Below are 23,545 nucleotides of genomic sequence, written 5' to 3' on the forward strand. Positions count from 1 at the left end.
AAGATGAGCGCAGAAGCAGCGTGCGCAGCCCCGCGGCTGCCGCCAGCCCCCAGCCCCGCCCAGCGCGGCCCCGCCCAGCACGGCCCCGCCGCCCCGCCCACCGCCGCCCCGCCCACCGCCGCCCAGCGCGGCCCCGCGGCCCCGCCCACCGCCGTCCCGCCATCCCGCGACGCTGCCGCCCACCCATCGCCGCCCCGCCAGCCCGCGTCGCTGCCGCCCACCCGGCAGGCCGGGCCACGCTCGCGAGGGCGCCGCGGAGGGGCAGGACCGCAGCACTCGCTGCCCATTGGCTGTCAGGGAGGCTGTCAATTGGTCCTGGGCGATCGCAGGATAATGACGTCAGCCTGCAGCTGTGAGACCCGGAAGTGCGGCTAAGCGTTCAGCGGGCGCAGGTACAAAACGCTTAGGGCGTCCCAATGCTCGGCTGGTGGCCAGCCGGCTGTAGGGTCGTGGTGCGCCCGTCTTCCCTGCAGAGCTGCCCGCTGTCCTCCAATGCTCCCTCCTGGCCGGGCAGCCCACCCTCCGTCGGCCCGCTGGGCGGAGACCTGTGGCTTCAGAGGGCCGTTGCGGGCGCGGCGTGGGGGTCGCGGGCGGCCTGCAGCCCGGGCGCAGGTTGGCTCTAGTGAGGACCGATGTCGCCGCCTAGTGGGTGATTTTCCTAATGTGTGAATTCCAAGGCGCTAAAATGCTACAAATTACGTTATACTCCAGTAGATCACATTAAGCATATTTAGGGTAGGTTGGGGGTCCAGCAAGAGTTTGAGTTTTAGCACATGACTTCACCTGCCTTAAATCTGGGCAAATTACCAGAACTTTAAATTATTTCTCACAAGGGTAGTTGGTGATTTTTAAAATTTTAAAATAGATGTATTTTTGTGAGACCCCAATATGTTTCAATGGAACATCTACCTGGAGACTTCATTGCTCAGGTCAGGCTCAGGTTGGGCCGTTCTGTGGGGAGAAGTGAGGCTGCTCTGCGAATGCCCACAACTTGAATGCTGCGAAAACACATTGCTGATTGTTAACTGAGATTTCAATTTAAAAAGAAAGACATCCACAGTATAAAAAATGAAGAGTCTAAGAGGATATACAGCAGCAAATGCCTTTTCCCCACAATAGTGATGAGGATTTTTAGGCTGCTTAATTTTAAAACGGTTTATGATGAGGATTTTTAGGCTGGTTAATTTTAAAACTACAGATGAGAAGCAGGCTCCGAGGAGTGGAATTTGCTTACTTGTCCCTTTGTTGGGAAATATTTACATTTCTAAGGGAAACCTCTATCTGTAAAGATGCCTCCCTCTCTGTGCCAGGAAGAAGGGGGATGGCCTTATCTGTAGAAACTCTTAATCAATGCCAGAGGCAAGGACTTAAGTTGTTTACTGTCTGGCAACCTCATGTAACTGACCCCCCTCCCCCAATCCTCCTTTGTCTTTAGCTGAGGATAATATTCAAGTGGTGACTTCTGCCATTTACTCAATCCAGTTTGATTCTTATCTAAAAGTTGTGGGACCGCCAAATGGCCAGACCCTGTGGGCACTGATACCATTTTAACTTTTTTACATATTCTTTGTCTTGTAAAGAGATAACTCACATACCTCTGCCTTAAATTTAGCTCTAACCCTCAACTTGGGGCAGCAGCTCTGACTGCCAATGGGTTCTGTCTCCATGCTGTTCTATTCTCTAAATAAAAGAGCACTACTGCCAGATCTTAAGAGTCTAAGAAATCTTTCTTTCAACGACTCTGCTCACCGACCCCGCATCACTTCTTGTTTTCAAGGCTGCAGAATAATCCATTCCCTGGAAATATAACTTTTAAATCTCTTATTGTTGGGCATTTAGGGTGCTTTCACTAATATCACAAAGACTGCTAGGACCAATTGTCTTGTATATAGATGTGGGTATTTGGGCAATTGCATTTGCAAAATACATATGCATAGAAATGTAACATTGGCAAAATACACATCCATAGAAATGGAATAAAAGGAGGGAGTTTTAAATGGCACTTGCCCTCAGAAGACCTTGCAGCAATCAACACCCCCAACAACTGGGAAGGAATACTCATTTTCCTGGACCCTGGCCAACACTGGGTACAGCAAAATGTTTTGCTCCATTATCACTATGATATATGAAAAGTGGTGATTCATATTGGTTGGACAACTGATTGCAAGTTGCAGAAAGGCCCATCAAACTGTCTTAGATGTTACAAGGGCTTCATTGACTCCCATAAGACCTGGAGGTCGAGTACATGGGCTTTGGGGTCAGATTAGTCCCATAAGGCATCAAAGCTACCAAGAATACAATTTCCTTTTCCCCTCTGCTCTTCAGTTCTGTTTGCTGGGCCCAGGTCTCTGAACCTGCCACTCTTTAAGGGGCAATAGGATTGTTCCCAGCCACAAATATAGGTTCTTTACCTGCCACACAAGAGGGGTCAAATAAAACTGGAATGCCGGGCTTATGGCAAGGGAAGTGTTTTTATTTTGAGTGACCTCAGCCGGGAGGTGAGTGAGCCCTCAAAGTCACCTCATCTCTCCAACACATGTGAGGCAAGGGGTCTTAGAGGTTGCGAGCAACGCAGCTCTTGTAGGGAGGGGGAGCCTGTGGCCTTGCTGGTTGGCGTTTTCCCACCAGCCTGTGTTTGGCCCTGTGAGGCTGCTTGTGGGAAGAGGATGTTGAGATAAGGGAATCTCCAGGTGCATATCGCTGGTTGTCTGCCTGCTGGTTGTCTGCCTCCGTGGTGGATGATGGATTCTGGTGCTGGGAAGCTGAGGAGTAAGCAGGGAAACAGGATGAATGCTGTGGTTTTAACCCCATTTGTGCTGGGTTTAATGTAGGGGAAACCAATATCAGGGCTGGTATCAGGATTACTCTGACTGCCTGAGACCCATCAGGAGGTTTACCCAGAGATGAGCAGGAGTTCGATCCCCTGAAAACCTGTTACAAAGGGGATTCCAGGGAAATTGCCACAACATCCACTATGGTCCTCCTTTAAAACGTGCATTTTTAAAATGCGGTTGAGGTGAGCACCTTGTCTGCTATCAGTAGGCTATCTGTATTTCTGTGATCTGCATGCGTGAGTCCTTTTCCAAGTTTTCCATTTTGCTAAGCCTTAGATTTTTAGAAGCTCTGTAAATGGTAAAGAAATTATCTTTGTCCTGTGTAGCAAACGTTTTCCCGGATTCACTGGCATCCTTCAGGATGCTGTGAACACCTCTTTCTTCATAAGCTTCCCTCCACTCCCACCCTGCCCCCGCCCATCACATGGAAATGGCAAGAGGAAAGCTGACTGGCCACCAGATTGTTTCTGTTGGTCGTCTGAATGGGGCAGACACTCAGGTGAGGCGAGAGGGCGCCTGAGGCACATGGGGAAAGGAGGCGCTGGCTCCCGGGCTGCTTCAGACGCTGACCGTGCACCAGCACGGCCCTGAGAGCAGCATCTCCTGGAATTTTGCACCCTAGTTGGCTCCTTGTCTCACCCAGGCCCAGCCCTGTGTCTAGAGGACAAAGCAACCTTCTGCAGTTTCCAGTTGGCTCTTTACAAGGGAGAGACTGCCCGAATTAGGCAAGGTTGTGGGGGAGGCAGGGCTGATGTTTAAAGTCAAACAAAGGAACATTTTATATCTGATCTTCCCCAAAGACCCCACAGCTATGTAGCCTAAAAGTCAGCTCCCACCAGACTCTTCTTCCTAATCTGAGAGGATAAACTCATCTTCAAGTGATTTGTGGGAAATTTAGGATTCTCCAGTCCCGTTGCCCTGTGAAGTCTCAGCTGCAGGGCCAGACTCCTAAAGGAGTCTCACCCCTCATGCGTTAGGGGTTGGCTAGATTGTATCGACAGTCGATGGCCTCGATTCCTCAATCCACATGTGCCCACCGACTTTTCCATGTGTTTTCAGCTTCTCCCCTAAGAGGCAGGGTCTATTTCCATATCTGTTGACCCTGAACTCAGCCATGTGACTTGATTGGGCCAATAGAATATGCAGGAGTGACAGTGTGCCAGTTCCAAGCCTTGGCCTCAAGAGGTCAAGCCTGTACCTGCTTGCACTCTGCCATCGCCATCAGATGACCCTGGGAAAGCCCTCTGATCCCAGGAGGAAGATGAGGGCACATGCAGCAGAGACTTGCCAGCTAAGGTGAACCAGCTCAGCCCAGTTGAGAACCTGCAAACTCAAATGAGATCAGCCAAGCCTCAGCCTTATGGCACCTGAACTCAATAAAAGCTTCTGCTGCTGAGGTTTTGGGAATGTTTGTTATCCAGCATTATAAAGCCATGGCTAACTCACACAGAACCCTACAGAAGCTTGCAGAATCCTCTTCCCTCTGTATTTACATGTACCGAGCAGCCGCAGGGCGGGCATCAGGCCAGGGCTCTTCTCTGCCCGTGGGGATTCCTGCCTGCAGGAGGCCCTTTGCCCTCTCCCATCTTGCCCAGCACGCTGCCCCAGAGGTCCAGCCTTTGGGCCGGACCCACCAGAGCCTCTTGCCTTCCCTGGGGCAGAGACCTTGCCCAACCTGGGAGGGTTGCAGGAAGCCAGCGGGAGCCAGGGAGGGGCTCTAAGCGAGAGCAGGGCAGGTGGGACAGGGAAGGGACCCACATCCAGGCCCCAGTTCTGCCCCACGTCCACCATGACTGAGATTACAGGACGATGGGGCAGTTTTGCACTCAGTCCTGCATGCAAGTCTGCATTGTAAGTGTCTTCTCCCCTCCTCCACCCATCGCACCCATCGCCTTCATCCCAGCAAGGGCACCTCGAAACAAACATTGTCAGTACCGCTATATCTGCAGCCTGTAGAAACAGATGAAAGGGAACATGAACTTATAAATCTGGTTTAGAAAATTAACTGTAAGGCAAATCTAGGTGAAGAGGTTACTAGTTTTTCTCATTTTTGTAAGTTTGTGTAAAGTTTAAATTATTCTAAAACTAAAGTTTAAAAAATTAATTGAGCTGAGGAGTGATCCTCAATAACCCCTCCTGTGGGTTCTTTTTTATTCTGGCCCAAGTCCACAAGCCTCATGGTGTGGAGAAGAGGAGAGGAGAGAAGGCAGCCCACCGTCTCTCTGTCCTGCCCTCCCGGCTCACAGCCTCTGCCAGGTCCCAGAGCAGGTCAGCTCAGGTCACACAGCAGCCAGGAGGCCGGCACAGCAAGGTCTGCTGGTTTCTTTCTGTGGCTTTGGTTTGGGTCTGATGAAGGCCACAGTGGCTGAGCAGAGGGGTGGGCAGGCAGAGCAGAGGGAAGTGGTGGGGAGGTCTGAGGAAGGAGTGGGGAAGCCCTGACAGAGCAGGGGTGGGAGGCACAGGAGCTGGGGCCTCGGGGAGGAGGAGAGTGACTTGGAGCATTCTGGCAGAAGAGAAATTGGGGGTAGGGTGTGAAGTGGACAGTGAGCAAAGCTAAGGGGAGCCCTGTGGACCATTTTAACTCCGATTCAGATATTCAGGGAACACCAGGAGATCAAGAAGCTTCTGAATGTGGTCTGTTCCAAGCTGGGAAGGTACACACCGGGCCTGCTCACTTTTGTGGATAATAAGCCATGTCGCAGGCTCTGTCCGAAGAACACTGCACGCATTTATGCAGGTATAATGACGAGCCCTGCTGTACAGCTGAGGAAACTGAGGCGTGGAGACATGCAGCAGTGGCTGAAATTTGAGCCCTGTTCATGTCTCTGCAACGCCCGCCTTTTAACCTTGGTACTCCTCCAACTGTTCAGAGTCTCCCAGCAAGAGAAAAGGAGCGACCTTTCCCTAAATCTGTCCTCCAGCCTTAGCGCGCATCAGAATCACCAGGGACAGCTTGTTTGGTCAGTAGTAGGGTCTAAGGATCTGCATGCCTAGCCAGTGCCCAGGTGAGGGTCCAGAGAAGTGCTTTCTAGAAGGCTTCTAGAGTGCCTCTAGAAATAGGGGTCGGTCTTTGAAGACTGCCATTCCCAGGCCCCTGCCCAGGCTTGCAGCCCCTGCTGTCCTGAGATGGAGGATTTTCCCAGGCCCCCTTGTCCAGCACCTGGGGTTGTGATCTCTTCATTGTACAGTTTCAAGAAATGCCACAAGCAGGTGAACAAGGCTGACACGGAGCTTGTCGATGATTACTACCCCAGCATGGATGAGAAGAAGGACCGACTGTCCTGCCGGACGTGGAGGATGCCACACTGATGTGCGACGGAGCCCAGTCTCTGGGCAGGAGGCCCTGGGTGAGGTTTTCAGCTCGCTGGCTTCCAGCTCCTCCCATGGCAGTGCAGTCCACTGCCAGCCTGTGAAGCACCTCGAAACGGACAGCCAGATGAAGGTCCCCATTGTGATCTGTGGGACAGTGAAGTTTGAAGGCTGCGACCCACAATGGAACTTCCACCAGACCTTCATTTTGAAACTGCTCACTTGGTCCAACCACATGAATAGGAAGTTTCTCGCGTGCTCCTGCTCTGGGGTTGGGAAGGGCGTTAAGAGTGGGAATGCCTTCCGTGTGGTCTCTAATGGGGAGGCCACGTTTCCCATGTGGCAGGTGGCTGCTGCAGCCCTATGCTGGGCTGAAGTTCACACACTGAATACCAGCAGCCCATCTGCTGAGAAATTTGCTGTTTGTTATGGTTCCCTTGTAACGACCTCTGTTTTTTCGTTATCGTATAACTGGCCCTGTTCTGAAATTCTGAAAAATAAAAACGCAACAGGAATGTTGCCAGGTCTGTGCGTTTGGGATTGGGGGTGGTTGAGGAGTGTTTGGGGAAGGGCCACCTTCTGTGGCAGGATGGAAGGCTAAGTCGCCTTGGCTGGGCCCACGCACACAGGAGTTCACACACACTCACACACGTGCACCCACTCCTTAGAAAGAAAGTAAAGGTGCTCACCATCAGGCTAACGCAGCAGATTCAGATGAAAGCTTTATCCGTTCTGCTCCCACTTGATTCTGGTGGAAGACAGAATGTTCTGGGAAGTGGATCGCCTTTTAGACCCACGCTAGTCAGTGAAAATAAGCTGACTGGTCCCCTGTCACCCTCCTCTCCAAACAGCCGGTGGAGCAGAGATGGATCGGGAAGCCCCGAGCAGGCTGAGGGCCAAGCGCAGGCAGGGAAGGGCCTTGGTGTAATGGGGCGGCGCGCCAGGGGACCCTTCAGTCCGGATCTCAAGTCCAGCTTCATCTACATCCGGGCGGTATTCCCCAGAGCGGTTTCAAGCCCGACTTACGCCTCATTTCAGGCAGGAAGCAGTAAGGCTCCTAATGTTCTTGGGAAGTCAAGGAACAAGGTCTTTCAGGCCTCGCCTCCATGGAGCCCTGATGGCAGGAGAAATTCTCTCCTTAGGAGACAGAAGCCGGGTGTCTGCATTTCATGTCCTGTGCCGGATAAATACCGCAGAAACCCGTCTGATTTTGAGACATAATCCTGCTAAGGAGCTCGCTGTCCCTTCTGGGCATTCAGGCCCCGGCAGCGACAACACTTCCTCATCTCCGGTTTTCCACTGGACCAGGGCTTTCCCTGTGCTGTGCCATCCAGGGTAACAGGGACCAATGGCTATTGTGGCTGTTCAGAGTGAAATTAATTAAGATAAAATGAAAACCCAGTTTCTCGGTCACAGGAGCCACACTTGTGCTCAGGATCCCTGGTGGCTGGTGAGACATGTCCCCCCTCTGAGGCCCGTGATGCCCTCCTGTTCTCAGCACTAATGGCCGCAGCCCCGCCCCAGTCCCTCCTTCCCTATGTCCAGAGGCCACAGCACGGGTCGAGTTTGCTGGTCTGCAGCATAAATTGGGCTGAGAGCAGGGTAACACCTAATCCAAGTTTCTCTGGGACGTTCTTGATCTTTGCAGTGAAAGCTTACATCCAGGAACCCCCTCAATCCTGGGCAAACCGGGGTGGTTGGTCCACACAGTTGAGACCCACAGAGCAAATGATGTCTGACAGTGAGATGCGGTCAGGGCAGCACGAGCTCCACGGTCCCTTCAGTGGGGGCACTCTATCACCTTGAGGACACCTTGTGCTCGCTCTGACATGAAACAGTCCTGCATTCACTTAAATCCCCCCAAAGCCTTAAGTGTTAGAAGGCTCTATGCTTTCTCTCCCCCTCAGCCAGGCCAGCCGCCATCTTGGAGGAGGCAGAGACACCCTCTGGCCCCCGGCACCCACCTCCACATCCCCTGAGTTTCTCAACTGCAAGCCTTTGGAGGTGAGTGTTCTGGTAGGAGGAGTTTGCTTTCTCTGAATTTATGACATTTTTTTTTTTGGTGAGGAAGATTGGCCCCGAGCTAACATCTGTTGCCAATCTTCTTTTATTTTCTCCCCAAAGCTCCAGTACATAGTTGTATATCCTAGTTGTAAGTCCTTCTACTTCTTCTATGTAAGCCACTGCCACAGCATGGGTTGATGAGCGGTGTGCAGGTCCGCACTCAGGATCTGAACCAGTGAACCCCTGGCCGCTGAAGCAGAGCATGTCAACTTAACCACGCCACTACGCCGGGCCCTGAACTTGTGATTTTTTTCTCTCCTGGGACAGCTGAGTGGGTTTTCTGAGGTCCTTCAGCATTGCTGAGGTCTTCCTGCCTTGGAGAAAAGACCTCCTATTCTGGAGGGCTCTTGCTCCCCTAGCAACTCTGAGGAACCCTGAGGACCACGCCTACCTTCTTCTTGGACTCTCCCAGGAGCCCAATCACTCATTTCCTGGGCTGAGACTTGGGCCTGAGCGGGGAGCCCAGCCTGGGGGCACCTCGACCCTTCCGGTGGGCGGGGACTTTGAGATTTGAAGCCCAGCAAATCGTCTCTGCACCAATCCTCCTGCCCCACCCTACTCTCCTCCCCATGGGACAGTGCTCGCCCTCTCCCAACTCTGCAGCCAGGCTTGACCCTCTTTTGTGTCTCACATATTTTATTACCACCTCAGTGGAAGTGCTCGTCTAGGCTTGCTGTGCACACATCTGCAAGACTGGCTGGACCACTCTATATGTGGCTTTGAAATGGAATTTAATTTACCGTTTCAGTGTCTTGCCTCCCGATTAGATTCTGAACCCCTTGAGGGCCGTTTCCCAGGGTGCCATGGCGAGGCTGTCCCCAACACACCCACTGTCTGCCCCTGCTGCAAATCTTTTTCTTTGCTTGAGATTAGGTTTTGCTGCAGCAGGCGACACATGCCTCAAACCAATGCTTAAAGAAAGGATTTATTTCTCTCATTTAAATAAAGATGAAGTCCGGGGTTAGGGAAACCGGGGACATTTTGGTGGTTCCATGTGGTCAGCAGAGACCCAGGCTCCTTCAAGCTCAATACAATCCCAGCTCTAGGGTATAGCCAGTCTGTCCTCGCTGTTCAACACTGAGCCAGAGCCACGGTCCAGCCATCACAGCCACTTTGCAGGCAGCAGGAAGAGGAAGGGTCTGTTGAAACAAATTCCCACAGGCCCCACCCTTCTGCTTCCACTTCACTGGCCAGGCCTCAGTCGTATGTCAGACCCAGGGGGACGTCTTGTGGGTGGGTGCTCTGTCCCGCTAAGCACTGGGCTTCAGTAACTGGAGAGGGGAGAATTAGGAGGAAACTGCCATCTGTGCCACCGAACACATCAGTATTCTCTTCCTTCCCAAACGTTGCCATTCCAATCCTAACAACCCTGACACAAACCCAGCACACTCTTGTCAAAGAAGATTTAACTGGGGAAGCCATGTGGCCATGAGATCTCATCTATTCATCAAAGGATGATGGAACCTTCTAGTTTTCTCTTCTTCTTTTCCACTGGAGAAACGCAATTAGAGTTGGTGTCTAGGGTCAATAAAACTAGTTTCTAATTCTGATGGCTCCCCAACCCCCAACCTCAGTTCTTCACTTTCTTTTTCCACGAGTCATTAAATACAGCCGCATCATTTACAGGCAGTTATGAGCTACCATTTCACGCATCCTCACCTCACCTCAGCCAAGGTCCTGAGGCAGGCCCCAGCCCCTCTGCTAGGGATTGCCGTGTACTCTAGAGCGAACACCACATTCAGACAGCTTCGGTGCTTTTCAAAAATGCCAGCGCCGCACCCTACCCTCAGATTCCGGCGTAATTGGTCAAGGACGCGTGGCCTGCGCAGAGGTCATTTTCAGTGTCCCAAGAGATTCCAGTGTGAAGAGGCCACGAAGCCTGGCTGCGGCACACCTGCGTGCACACCGTGGCGGCGGAGGGGCGCCGGCCCGGGCCTCACCTCGGCAGGCGCTTCCGACCACCCCTCTGCCTTTAACGCTCCTTTTCCTCCTCCCTTCTCAAAACCTAGTCAAACATATCAGGCAAGGGGAAAAAATAACACTGGTATTATTGTTTATTCGTCAGAATTGCCAGAACCAGGGTGTCTACTGGGCAAGTACAAAAATAGAAAATTTTACTACTCTGAAAAGGCAGCTATGACAAGCAAGCACACGCTCGGAGGGGGCCATCGGGCCCGGCGCGCAGCCTGCCACCGCAGAGGCCCGTGCGCCCCCTGTCCCAGCCGCGCTAGCTGGCCCAGTCCTGGAAGCGGAAGCAGTCGCTCGCGATCCTCCACACCGTGCTGCTGGGCGAGGCCTGCGCCGTCAGGATGAAGTTCTGGTTGAAGTCCCGCTGCTTGTTGCCCTCGAACTTCACGGTCCCACAGATGACGACGAGGACCGTGGTCTGGCTCGGGGTGGCCTCGTCGTGCACGGGCTGGCAGTCCACCACGTTGATCTGGAACTCACTGGAGGGCAACATTTCGAAGAACTCGCTCAGGGACTCCTGGCCCGACACGGCGTTCCCGTTCCACACGAGCGTGGCCGTGCCCATGTAGAGGCGGGACAGCAGGCGCCGCCGCTTGTCCATGGTGGTGTAGTAGACGTTGACGAACTCCTCGGCCGCCCTGCACGCCTGGTCCACGTAGGTCTTGAAGTCCACGGCCGCCATCTCGGCCCACGGAAGGCGGCGGGCTGCGGGCAGGAGGGCGGAGAGAGCGTGAGTGCTGTCTGCTGCGCCCGCGAAGGGCAACCCTTTCTCTACGGGCAGGAGAGGACCGCAGGCCCGGGCCAGCGCCCATCTCACCGCGCCTCGGCCTGCTGGCCGGAGGGCGGGGACCTCAGCGCGGCGCCCCAAACCAGCCGGCGAGCGCGCCCGCGCCTGGTCCGGGGGCTGCCGAACCTCCCTCCCGCCGCAGTGCGCGCCCCGCGGCCCCGGCCCGGCCCCGAGGGCGAGGAAGCACCGTCCGCGCGGGCACAGGCCGGGCCCCGGGGGGCGGGCAGGGGAGCCGCAGCTCTAGCAAGCCCCGAAAGGCGCAGGCGCCGCAGCGCTCGCTTTGCCGGGGGCGCCGCAACCGCCGCTGTCCCGTGCTTTCTGTCCCTCGAGCGTTCACTCAAGGACCCACGGGAAAGCGCTACTACAACGCGGCTGGAAACGCACACGCTCATCCCTGCATGCGGACAAAGCCTTTTGTTTACCAGCAGCTCCAACAACCGCCCCACGCCACCCGCGGGGGCCGCGCCGGCGGGGCCGAGGGCCGTGGACGCCCGCAGCCGCCCGGTCGCCCCAGGCCGGCCTGCGCCGCGCCCTCCCTCCCCGCGCTGACGCCCGCGGCCCGCGCCGCTCCAGGCTCGGCTGTGGGCGGAGGGCAGCCCGGCCGCCGGTGCGGACACGCCCTCCCGCGGGCCCGGAGCTCCGCCGCCCGTAGCCGCCCGCCCCCGGCCGTGCCGTCCAGGCGAACCATGCGGCGACGAGGAGGCGCGGCCGGGGACGCCCGACCGCCCACCGCCCGCCCCCGGCTCCCAGGCCGCCGCACCGAAGGAGCGCGGCTCGCCAGGCGAGGGGAGGGCGCAGGCCCGGGCGGTCTCGGCATCCCGGCGGCGCTGGTCGCCAGATCCCAGGGGGAGGGCCCCTACCTGCGCGGCGGCCACCCGGGTTCCGCGGGGACCTCGGCCGGCGGGCCGGCGTCCCGCTGCAGGGTCAGGACGTCGTCAGCGCGGGCGGCGCCCGCAGTCAGGCGCCGCGGCGCGGGCCGCGGCCCCCGAAGGGCCGCCTCCGAAGGTCGCGGGCGGGCCGGCCGAGGCCCCGTGCTCTCCCCCGCCGCCCGCCTTGGGAGGGGCCGGGAAGATCCGCCCTGCCCGCCGCCTCCGCCTCCCAGGAGGCTCCCCCGGCGCCGGGACCCCCAGCAGATTCCCGCGCGCGGCCCGGCGTGCTCCGCGCGGACGCGAGGGCTTGGCCCCGCCCACCTCCTAGTCTCTCCGTGACGGGCAGCTGTGACAGCCAGTGGGACGGCGGCCTGGGAGGTTAACTCCGCCCAGGTGTGGCTGAAGGGAGGAAGTGGTTTCCGGGTGACGCGCCTTCCCAGAAGGCCACGGCATACTATGCTCAAGTTTTCATTGGTCCAACCGGATCACAGGATCCGCCCAATTGGTTAGGTGGGATCCCTGGTTGGATGAAGGCTCTCAAGTCCCGTCCCCCGGAGCTGGGGGGTGTCCGCTCTTTCTCAGCGGCGTGGAGGCTGCTTGGCGAGAGAGGAAGGCGGAGGTGAGCAGTCCCGCTGAGGGTCCTGTCCCACGTGCCCCACTCACCTGTTCTTAGACTAGTGAAACTTCGCGACCTGATGCAGTCACGGGAAGCCGGGAAGCTGGTGACCCAGCTAAGCTTTCAGACAGATAGCACGTGGGGCGCCAGGATGGCCCCCGGTGGCACCAGGGCCGTTAAGTCCACGGAGAGGATGAAGCCGGTCGAGCCCCCATTGAACTCTACCTGACCAGTACCTGAGCTGACCACTGTCCTTTATGGTTTAAGCCCCCTAGGGTTGACCTCCTAAAGGACCCGTAGAGGAAAACCAGTTTTCAGTGGGAAGCTCAACTAAAAGTGAGAGAAAGTTGAAGTTGTGGATAAGTCTGGAAGCGACAAAAGTGGGCCAAAAAGGGAAACGATAGCAGTTTACATTCTTGTGTCCTGTGACTAGAGGTGCTCGGAGAAAACCGGCTGGCCTCAGCTCTGGCTGGGAGCTTGGTTGGCATTGCGATTCTTTCTGTTCTCCAGCCCTGAAACCAGCTGCGTTTCACCTAATGTGGAACCTGGGACGATTTTTAACCGAATTTTTGTTGACAACAACAGGTTCAACAGAATGGAACAGGTTAGCGTAGAAATTGGGAAACTTACAGCTTACAGCATTGTGCAACTTGGGCAGTTTAACAGTTTACAGCAGAAATTTAAAAATGTGATTTCTTGAGGCACGAGATTCTCAGCTCCAACCGCGAGTCTGAGAGGCTGAATAATTCTTGCAGAACAGTGGGAGCCCCGTGGGCTTGGAGAGGTGTAGTGATGTCGTGGCATCTTTAGAGTGTGTGTGCATTCAACTCATACCTTCCTGGCTGCTGTCTGGCGTACCTTTGCTTGAATTCCTAAGGTTTCAGGACAAATTTAGAAACTAGATGGACCCTTTAATATAGATGACCCCGCCCCACCTTAAATAAAGTAGGTGAAAAACTTGGATTATAAAAAAATAAGTTGGCGACTGAGTAGAGAGGGTGAACTAGCATCTTTGGAGCAGTGTTCACACCAAAATGTCTTCATAAAGCCTGAGAGTGAAATTAGAATTTAACGTACAAAAATCCGAAATCACAGCATTAATGGAATGAAAATGAGAGTTGACTTACTGTATCCAACATACAGGTTAGATGTCCTGCTGCTTTAAGTTTCCTTGTATTTCCCATGTAAGCCCTTTTCATTTCATTCTCATAACTTTGAGGGAGGTATCATTATTCCTGATTTTACAGACGAGGAGGCCAAGAGACAGAAATTAGATGACCAGTCTGGAGTCACAGAGTCACAAACCTAGAAAAGCTGGTTAGAAGAACATTTGTCCAGTTCCAAGGTCTTGTAAAAACACAAGGCTTTAGCCCTGGGAGGCAGCAGAGCCAGCAGCAGTGAAACGGAGAATGAAGAAGTTAAAAAACCTCCCCTGGGCTGGAAGAAGAGAACAAAAACTCTGAGATGAGCTTTGCTAACTGCAGCTGTGCATCCTCAGCATAATCAACTGTTGTTCAAAACTAACCAGGTCCTTCTGTCCCTCCCTAGTATATGAGTGAGCTGTCTTTCCCAGGAAGTCAAGGTCCAGATGTCAAGATTCAGCCTTGGGGCGGCCCGGTGGTGCAGTGGTTAAGTTGGCACATCCTGCTTCTCTGCGGCCCGGGGTTCACCAGTTCGAATCCCGGGTGCGGACATGGCACCGATTGGCAAAAGCCATGCTGTGGTAGGCGTCCCATATATAAAATAGAGGAAGATGGGTGTGATGTTGGCTCAGCCAGTCTTCCTCAGCAAAAAGAGGAAGATTGGCGGTAGTTAGCCCAGGCCTAATCTTCCCCCCACGACCCAAAAAAGAAAAAGATTCAGCCTCACCAAGGCCAAACGCGGGCTGAAGACGAGAACTAACCAGAAAAGTCCAGACAGTCAAGGGAAAAGAAATTCAGTCTTCAAGGGCAAACACAGGCTGGTGGGAAGGCACCAACCAACAGGGACACATGCTCCCTGTCCCCTACCTAAAACCCCAGATAAAACCCCCTGCCTCTCTTCCTTCAAAGACGTGAATCTGAATTCTAACTCCCATCTCCTCGTCTGGCTGCCTTGTGATAATAAACCCCTTTCCTTGTCATGAGTGTGGTGTTTCTGGGTTTTGGCCTTCTCGTGCTACGGGTAAATGAACCTGTGTTTGTGTTTGGTAACAGCAGGAGGGTGGGAGGGCACGAACCTTTCAGTTTGTGTCTCCAACATCTAAAATGGTGCCTGACCCACAGCAAGGGCTCAATAAATATTGTTTGAATGAACAGACAGGCATTGCTCCATAACATTCTAGTTGTGATAACTCCTCTCTAACAGTCACCACCCCACCGTTGGAAGCAAGCCTGATTTTTATTCCCCCTGAAGTCCTTGAGTTTGGGTGGTTAGAGACATCTTTGGTTCTAAGGGATGTAACACTGGCATTGTATGCCTTGAGCACAGTTCTGGGGTGGCGAGAGGCCCAGTTAGGGCTACTGAGCTTGGAGAAAATGTTTGCTAGGGGCTTTGGGGGAAATGCTTTTCTTTTTCTCCTTTTGGACATGTGGTGTGTGGATGGTGCAGCTGCTGCCATCTTGCCACCCTGAGGAAGAGCCCCTGGACAACGTTGCAGACAGGAGAGGTGGGGAGAAATTAGGCCTTGATGACTGTGTTGGGAATGAAATCAGCCCTGAAGTTTGTACTTTCCAGTTTCAAGAGCTAATAAATTCCTTTCATTGTTAAATACTATTTGAAAAGGTGCATAAATGCAAAGGTACTTGTAACTGAACTACTGTGTTTTAGTGTGTTAGTAGAGTGATTGTGGCAAATGAGTAAGCTCCCTGAGGCTCAGCTGCCTCATCTGTAGGATAGGAATAGTAATAACAGCCATCTCCTTAGGTTGATGTGAGGAGTGAATGAAACAATGTGTGGTAAGTGCTTACCGCTGGGCAAACACAAGGGGGCATGCAGACAGTGTCAATATGCTTTGACGTTTTGTATGACAGTAACTGCTTTGTTTGCCAGCAATTCTTCCAATAACTGGCTTTTAAACTAGGGACAGGCATACTGACAAATTGGTAGGATTTGTCGACAAATCCCATGGGCACCATCCGGAAGATGAGCCTGGCCTAAGCAGCGGCCCCATTTGTCACATGGAGTCCGTCCCAGGAGGAAGGGCACATCTGGTCACACGTGCTGAGCCGCTGGCAGCTCTGAAGGCAGGCCTGACTGACAGGGCTTCATGTCTGTAAGCACAGGACTGAGCTGCTCCCCACTATGACATACTTCTCTGGTGCAGGCTCTAACAGCATTCGTTTGCCGCGAGAGGCTACATGACTTGGAGACAGACCGTCTGCGGGCGCTGGGCAGTTGTGCCTGTAATGCCCTGCCACCAAAACGAAACGTGTTGGTTTTTCCCCTTGCCTTAAAAAAACCATCCGAGCTGTACCAGAGCGAGCTGGGGCTACACTTCTGGGAGGTCCCTTGAGGACCTGACTTTTGGGGAGATTCTGGGAAGAAGTGAGGCCCGTAAGCTTAAAAGCTGAAACATGGCCATGAGCACAGAGAGGAGATGATGCAGCAGAAGCGTAAAGCCATGTGACCAGAGAGAGAGAGAGAAGGAGAGGGAGGGCTGGACTAAGACAGACAGACAGACACATGCTCACGTACACCCATGAGCTGTGCAGAGTGGCTGCCTTGATTCCCAGTGGTTTCTCCTTCCTGACTGTGGCAGATTGTATTTTCCATGAATGGCCCCAAAAATATTTTGGTCCCACATGCTCGTCCAGAACCTTGCCTTGCCACCTCCCATCAGGAGATGCGTTAGGTCCCCTCGTCAGTGGCACCTATGTGATCGTGTGAGGCAGCCCTCCAGTGACAGAGCTGGAGAGAAACGATGCTGCCGTGAACTCAGCAATACGGCCTCTGCTGGGCTCTCCAGCTGTGTGTAGCCCTGGCTTCATGAACGGGTCTGTGGAGAAGAACCAGCTTGCTACCCCGACAGCCAGCAGGCCTGTGAGTGGGCTGCCTTGGAAATGGACCCTCCAGGCCCAAGTTGGGCTGCCTGGGCTGATGTGGCTTAGAGCAGAAATGAGCCTTCTCTGCCATGCCCTGCCCAAATGGCAGATTTGTGAGGAAAATAAATGATTGTTGCCCTGTTAAGCCACTAAGGTTCATTGTGGTCTGTTACGTAGCAAGGGAGCCAGAACCCTTTCTCATCTTCATCCCTGCGGACCGCGAGGCCCTGCCCTGAGGCTGCAGGAGAGAGCCTCCAGCCCACAGGACGCAGTCTGTAGGAACTGGGTTTGCCACTTGCAGCTAAAGGAAGACCTGGCCCCGCGAGGCCTTACAAGGTGATACCACCACCTCAAAGAACTCTCCACAGTCCTGAGGCGGGCTCCCTCCTGACCTCTGAAAATGAGTCACAAGACTGTGATTCCGAGACGGCTGTCGGTTTGTTCATCTATAGCCACAACCAGTTTCCCAGGGACTAGAACACTCCCCTTTGCAAGACAGCACATTCTCTCTGTGTGGGCAGGTGAGGTGGGAGCCACAGCAGCGTGGACAGGCGACTCCGTGAGCACGGGCCAGAAGGAGACGGGGGTGGGAGGAAAGGGGGATGGCCTGAGCCCCTCAGCCAGCGGCACGGAGCTGACAGGGCCTGAAGGATCTCTGTTCCCAGGAGGGAAAGTGTCACCAGGGAGACCAGACCACGGAGTCCTGTGAGCACAGCTCCCTCCACCAGCACTGCCCACATTTGCCCCTGTGAATATCCCCAACCCTGGTCTTGTGTGCTTCATTTCTGCACTGTGCTGGTAGATATCTTCATCTCTTCACTGACGTCATAGCCAGGGGGCAGGGAGCCTCCTTTCTCTCCAAGGTGCCATTGCATATGTCTGCTCCAATCAGTCTTGCTGACTTTTAACTCTCGGAGGGCCATCTTATTTCTTTGCTTCTAAACAGTTTCCATGAATTAATGTGTATGAAGTGCCTGGTGCCTGGTGGACGTCTTTATTTGGATTCCCCAGGAAGCGGATCCAGAGCAGGCACTGAAGCCAGTTGTTGATTTGGAAGGCTCAGGAGGACCGGAAGGGGAGTGGGGATGGAGACGGGGAAGCAGATGTGACACTGTGATTTATAATAAGACACCTGTTTGGTCTTCATCCCCTCCCTGCACAGAGCTCCTAGAGCACTTGGAATTCCCTAATGAGAGGGATAAAGGTGTCTTATGTTATATTAATGAGGTGAGCTTTGGAAAGCACCTAAGAGGGGGGAGGGGCTGGAGATGGAGTTCAATCAGCAAAGGCCAGTAGTTCAATCAGTCGTGCCTAGTATTGAAGCCCCGAGAAAAACTCTGAAGGACGGGGCTCGGAGAGCACCTGGCTGGTGAACATGTGGCGATGTGGGGAGAGTTGCACCTGGAAAGGGCATGGGAGCTCTGCCCCTTTGTCCATACCTTGCCCTGTGCATCTCTTCCATCTGGCTGCTCCTGAGTCATATCCTTGTATAATAAACTGGCAATCTAGTGAGTAAAATGTGTCTGAGTTCTGTGAGCTGCTCTACAAATTAATGGAAGCCGAGGAGGGGGTTGTGGGAACTTTGGTTTATAGTCAGCTGGTCAGAAGCACAGGGGACTCGCTGAACTGGCGATTGGCATCTGAAGTGGGGGCAGTCTTCTGGGATCTGATGCTGTCTCCAGGTAGATAGTGTCAGAACTGAGTTGAATTGTAGGACACCCAGCTGGTATTGGAGAATTGCTTAGTGTGGGGGAAAAAACCCTACACATTGGAAGTGGTGTCAGGATTAGAATATTAGGAGATTACTCAGCTAGCTCCCACTGTGGGCGGCTGGAGCCAAACCACGCTGCAGAACTCAGCAAATGGCAGCATAGCACGCACCTGCCTGCAGGTGGTCCCACTGGAGACGGAAGAGGGAGCTGGGGGATGCACACACTGACTCCTGAGAGTGGAGAGCTGCAGGGAGGATGTCATTTCCTGGTGTTTCTGGCCTGCTGGCAAGAGAGGCCGAGAGGTTTTTCTTCCACAAGTCTGGAAAAAAGCCCTCAGGTATTTGGAAATCAGCTGCAGCCCACTGAAGTGGCAGGGCCTAGGCCGGTGGGTGGGCACAATGGTGCTGCCTGGGGCAGGCATTGTAAGTGGTCCTGCATGCACATGAGCCCTGGGTGACCCTGCACACTCGGTGTCCTGTACAGGCCACCCCTTGGTGTTGCTGGGTGCAACCATGAGGTGTCTGGTGCCAGGGCTATCACCCCCAGATGCCCAGTCAAGCGGGGTGACTGCAGATCTGGGGGTACCAATGCCCGTGTGTAGCTGCTTAAGCCTTGGGTGCTGTGAGCTGACCACACGTGGAAAGGCGAGGTGTTTCTCGATCCCCACCCTCAAGGAGCTGACCTTTGAGCTGAGGGCACGAAGCCTGTGAAAGTGAGGTCATCAGGAAACAATGACCCTGTAAAATGACCTGCCCTGGAAATGCCAATCAAAACCCCAATGATATCCCACTTCACAACTTCTAGGCAGACCCTCAAATGTTCCGTGTGTCTCCGTCTCGCTGCGTCCCCAGTTTCAGTCCTCCGTGGAAGGATTCTCTCCCACCCGAGCACTGGGCACGCCAGGCTGTGTGGCCCTCCTTCTGCCCAGAGTCAGCAGAGACGTCTGAGTGAGGAGCTGATTCGAGGGCTGCTCTGTGTGTCTGGAGAGGCAGCTCTCAAACTGGAGACACTGAGGCATCCAGGGAAGATGGGACTCAGGAGCCCCTGATCAATGAGGAGGAGTGGAACCAGAAACTACAGTCTTAGGAGCTCAGAAGGAAGTTACGAGAACTTTTCTCTCCCTGGAGGCCTGGGGAAGCTGCATGGAGCAGACAGTGAGTGGCCTCCACTCTCCTTCCTAGAGGAGGCTCCTCTGGCCACAGACCCTAGCATCACCCAGGGCAGGACGCCCGGGGGTCGACACCCAAGAGCTGTCCTCAACAATGGCAGATGGGGCAGGTGGAGGATAAATATTCCAGGCTTCTAGCCCTGGGTGGGACATCTCTGGGGCATGCCCTCCACTGTCCCTGGAGCTCCCCAGGGACTGGCCCCAGCCTCCCCCATTGCCAGCCTGCCCACTGACGTAGCATGGGCTGGCTCTTCTCCCTGCCCCCCCAATCAGGTGCGTCCTGGGATCACCTCCCCAGTGCTCGCCTGCACTGGAACGACTGTCTCAGAGTCTGCTGTAGGGGAACAAGCCTCAGCAGTGAGCAAGAAGACAAGACTCTCTCCACACGGAAACTCCTGGGGCTTGTCCAGAGGGGTTGTCGCAGTCCTGCGAAGGGTCAATGCCTTGGTCATCAGCTCTGTTTTGGTGACAGGCAGTCATAAAACCAAACACATCTAGTGCTAACAAACTGCAAACAGAGGCACCCAGACTTGAGGGAGCATCGGAACCCTCTGCAGGGTTGTTATCTCACAGGTGCCAGAGCCTCAGCCGCCATAGGACTGCGTTCCTAACCCACTCCCAGAGCATGCTGGAGCTGCTGGTCAGGGGGCCGCAGCTTGAGAAGCAGTGCCCTCAACCACAGCACAGAGCACACGGGGTCAGGCTCAGAGGGGCTGTGAGGGCTGGCAGGAAACAACCATAGAGCTAAGGCCTCCTAAGGTCTGCTGATAAAAACAATGCCTGGAATTCTGATGTCTCATGGTCGTCAAGTATTAAATCAAGTATTACTTTCTTCTCCCCTGGCCATTCCTTCAGACCTGCCTGGAGTGTAGTTTGCCCGCCTTTGAAGCCGCCTAGACTCGGCCTGCTCACGGTTCTGAGCTGCTGTTCACAGCAGTGGCCACATGAGTGTCGTCCAGGCTCCGGCAGGAGCTGCTCTCCACAGCGGAGGCGCAGGGACAGCATCCGGGGCGTCTCTGCTGCCTGGTCAGCTCCGAGACTGTGAGGGTGTTCTCGTCACCAAATGGAAGTGCTCCATTCCTCAAACGTGTGAAAATGCTGCGAAGGCCAAGAGCAGCCTTGTCTGGACACTGCGCTGCCTTTGTTGTTTCTTCTCTCCCTAGGAGTGGTCGTAGAGCCTTTTGGGGAAGTGGCTGTCTCTTTGCCTCCCAAAGCAGCAGAGTTGTACTGTTTGGAATCTCTGAGGTGCTGTCTCAAATGCTGCTTTGTTAATGTTGTGGTCAAATATTTGGGATTTTTAACTTCTGCCTGGGGGAGGTTTCAAGGCGATAGATGAACAGTGTATGTAGGACAAAATGGCAAAAATGATGAGTGGGTGGAAGGATCAGTTCAGGGGCGAAGGTCCCTGAGGGAGCCAGTTCTCGCCGGCTAGGTGCCAATGGTGGGGAGAAGTTGTTGAGAAGACACTGCCCCTCACGATGTCCCCTGGATGCGCTGAGACGGTCAGGGCAGGCAAACACTCCCAGGCTGATCTTCCTACTCGGGCCACGGGGCCCTCGGGGTGCTCAGAGCAGTGAGGGATCCCATTTCTGCTGGGGGGCCCACGGGGCCCTGACAAGGGGAACTGGCCGTGCCCCAAGCCTCGCAGCCCACCCTCCATAGTCCCAGGAGGGCCTGGCTTCAGGAGGGGGAGAAGGGCAGCCGTCAGCAAATGGCCAGGTGGTTGTGTCCACTTTCTAGTAACTCTGCTGTGCTCCACCCTGAGTGGAGCAGAGGCTGCCTTTGATTTAATTTAAAGATTTAGGCCCGAGTTCTGGCACGTGGTACAGCTATTAAAGAGTATACAAGAGTTTATAAGGAAAAGCCACTGCCTCTTGTCCTGTCGTTCTTCCCCTCCCTGTCTACGTCCCTGGGGCAAACACTGGCCACTGTTTCTATTTTTTGTCTCTTTGGCTGTTACCTCTATAATTCTAAATAATAAGCTTGTAATTCAGTTGCTTCATTTATCAACTTTAGACGGTCTCCGATGACTCCATTATAAGGAAAGCTCACTTACAAGACAGACGCTCAGCCAACTTTATTATGTTTAGTTCCAGGGGTTACCTTTGTAGCTTGAAATAAATAATTACTCCTCTGCTCCCTGTCCCATCAGTGATAGAGAATATCGTCTCTCCCTGCTCTCCCGGATGAAGTGTCAGTCCTCTCAGCCGTTTCTTCCTAAGCCCCGTCTTAGCGAGTTGCAGTCAACTCCGTGCTCGCCTCCTCCTATAGTAACAGTATCCTGATTTGTAATGTCACATGCCCACTGTGCCTGAAGACCATGCTTCCTAGTTTCTCTCACAGTTAGACCTGGCATGTGACTCTTTTGGTTGATGAGATATAATTTGAAGTGTTGTGTGGGACTTCCTGAAAGAATGGAGTGTAGACCATCTTTTCTCCCTTCTCCATTCCACTACTTGAAATGCAGATGTGATGGCTGGTGCTTTGGCTGCCCGTTTGGACCAGGTAGATGTGGGCCACATCCTAGGGATGGTGGAGTGGAGGGTGGAAGGACTTGGTTCCCTTGTGATTTCACGGGAGCTACCCCAAGAGCTCTGGATTGCATACACACAGACTTCTTTTAGGTGACTGAAAAATATAATTCTATTTTGTTTACTTCATTTTGAGTCCATTTGTTAGATGCCATCAAGTCTAATCCTAACTATTATAGTCACCTGCCTTGCATCTCTGGTGTGTGCTATGGCAGATCACATAGTCACAGGTGGCCACACTGTTGTCTGTCTCCCATATCAGATCTTGATACTTGAATGGCACTCCTCGCAAAAGAGGCAGCATCTATGTTCTTTTCCCTGGAACCTGGGAAAGTTGTGTTCTGAGCCGGGTCATAGAAAGTGAGATGGCTTCCACCTGGCTTGCTTGCTCTCTCTCCTTCTCACACTCCCTCCACTTCTCCCTCTGTCCCTCTCTCTGTCTCTCTCGACGCTTGCCCTTGAACCCAGCTGTCACGCTGAGAGGAAGCCCGAACTTCTAGCTGGAAAGAGGACACAGAGTGGTCTGTCTGAGGAGGAGATGAGGCCCAGGTGACAGCTAGCATTGACCATCAGACATGTAGTGAGTGAGCCTCTGAGTTATCTAGCTGAGGTTCCAGATATCATGAAACGGAAGCCAGCTGTCCCCACTGTACACTATTGAAATTCCTGACCCACAGAAACCATGGATGAAATAAACGACTGTTTCCTGCTGTGACTGGGGAACCAGCAAGGAAAGGGTTATTGGGAATCTGTTCAATGACTAACCTTGGCTGTGAAATGTTTGCCAGCAAGGAGAAACTAAATGTTTTATTTTTTCAGAAGCTGACCTCCGGTCTTGCAGATGTTGCCATCTTGCAGAGAAACTTGCATGCTTTCAGCAAAACCCTCCAGCCCCAAGTGTCTACAAGTTACCTTGAACTGGTAATGTAATGGCCTACTTACCTGATACACATGGGAAGCACAGTTGTTACACAGTTGTAACAAATAACTCTGTAATCCTTGCAGCCTTGTGTATAAAGTCTCCCACGGTGCTGAGCTCATCAGGGAGACATTGCTTTTGGGAAATATCCCTGGTGTACTCCATCACTTGTGGGAGCAATAAAACTTTTCTTCACCTGCTTCAGTCTTGGTTGTGCTTTTTGGCTCTGCTCTCGCCAAGAGGCAAACCCCTTGAGTTCGGTTACACCGCCACTAAATTTGGGGCTAATTTGTTAGTCAGAGTAACTGCCACAAGCACTTAGCTGTGACAAAGCATGGAGTAATCTGATTGGCTCGGCCCAGGCTTGTGGCCACCTCTGTGACCAGTCGAATCAACTCAGACCCTAGATAAGGGGTGGGGCACATGGTGGGCAGGCCAAACCAAAGCAGCCCCTGGGGCACTGAGTAAGACAAACGTGCTAGAAAGGGGGCTTTGTGGCATGCGAAAATGGGCAGCTCTGTAGGATCTGGCAGCAGGGCTGAATTTGGGTGGAAGAATTACTGAGTGAGAGAAAGCAAAGAGCTTGAAGCTGAGGTTGTGTGGGCTTGCTGTGTTTGACGTGCGGCCCACTGAGCTCCTCTTTGCAGGGGTCTCCCTCTCCATCCCTGGAGGGTAGAGGTTTTAGGGAGGACACACAGCCCGTAGCTCACCGGGCAGCCTCCCGGGAGGTGACAAGGATGGGTCAA

At 53.8% G+C, this 23,545-nt stretch overlaps 1 protein-coding gene and 1 long non-coding RNA gene across 3 annotated transcripts; one reads left to right on the top strand and one right to left on the bottom strand.

Annotated features, from left to right (window-relative positions):
• Window positions 1-10,243: 10,243 nt before the first annotated feature.
• Window positions 10,244-12,163, bottom strand: NXT1 (nuclear transport factor 2 like export factor 1). Of its 2 annotated transcripts, none has more exons than XM_070588537.1 (2): window positions 11,823-12,163; window positions 10,244-10,880 (listed from the first exon to the last, which is right to left on the bottom strand). In XM_070588537.1, the coding sequence occupies exon 2, from the start codon at window positions 10,855-10,857 to the stop codon at window positions 10,435-10,437; it is 423 nt and encodes a 140-aa protein (XP_070444638.1). In that variant the 5' UTR covers window positions 10,858-10,880; window positions 11,823-12,163; the 3' UTR covers window positions 10,244-10,434. The 2 variants fall into 2 exon arrangements, with proteins under 2 accessions (XP_070444638.1, XP_070444639.1); XM_070588538.1 differs by lacking the exon at window positions 11,823-12,163 and adding an exon at window positions 11,385-11,498.
• Window positions 12,164-12,390: 227 nt separating this feature from the next.
• On the top strand, window positions 12,391-22,998 carry LOC139078100 (uncharacterized). Its single transcript, XR_011530859.1, has 2 exons — window positions 12,391-12,450; window positions 22,700-22,998. It is a non-coding gene; the product is annotated as an uncharacterized lncRNA (long non-coding RNA).
• The last annotated feature ends 547 nt before the right edge of the window (window positions 22,999-23,545 follow it).

The sequence above is a fragment of the Equus przewalskii genome, chromosome 21, assembly GCF_037783145.1.
Source record: "Equus przewalskii isolate Varuska chromosome 21, EquPr2, whole genome shotgun sequence".
NCBI lineage: Eukaryota > Metazoa > Chordata > Mammalia > Perissodactyla > Equidae > Equus > Equus przewalskii.

Bases quoted from the DNA above. Each gene is read 5' to 3' on its own strand.
- NXT1 (XM_070588537.1), bottom strand. From the start codon at position 10,857: ATGGCGGCCGTGGACTTCAAGACCTACGTGGACCAGGCGTGCAGGGCG.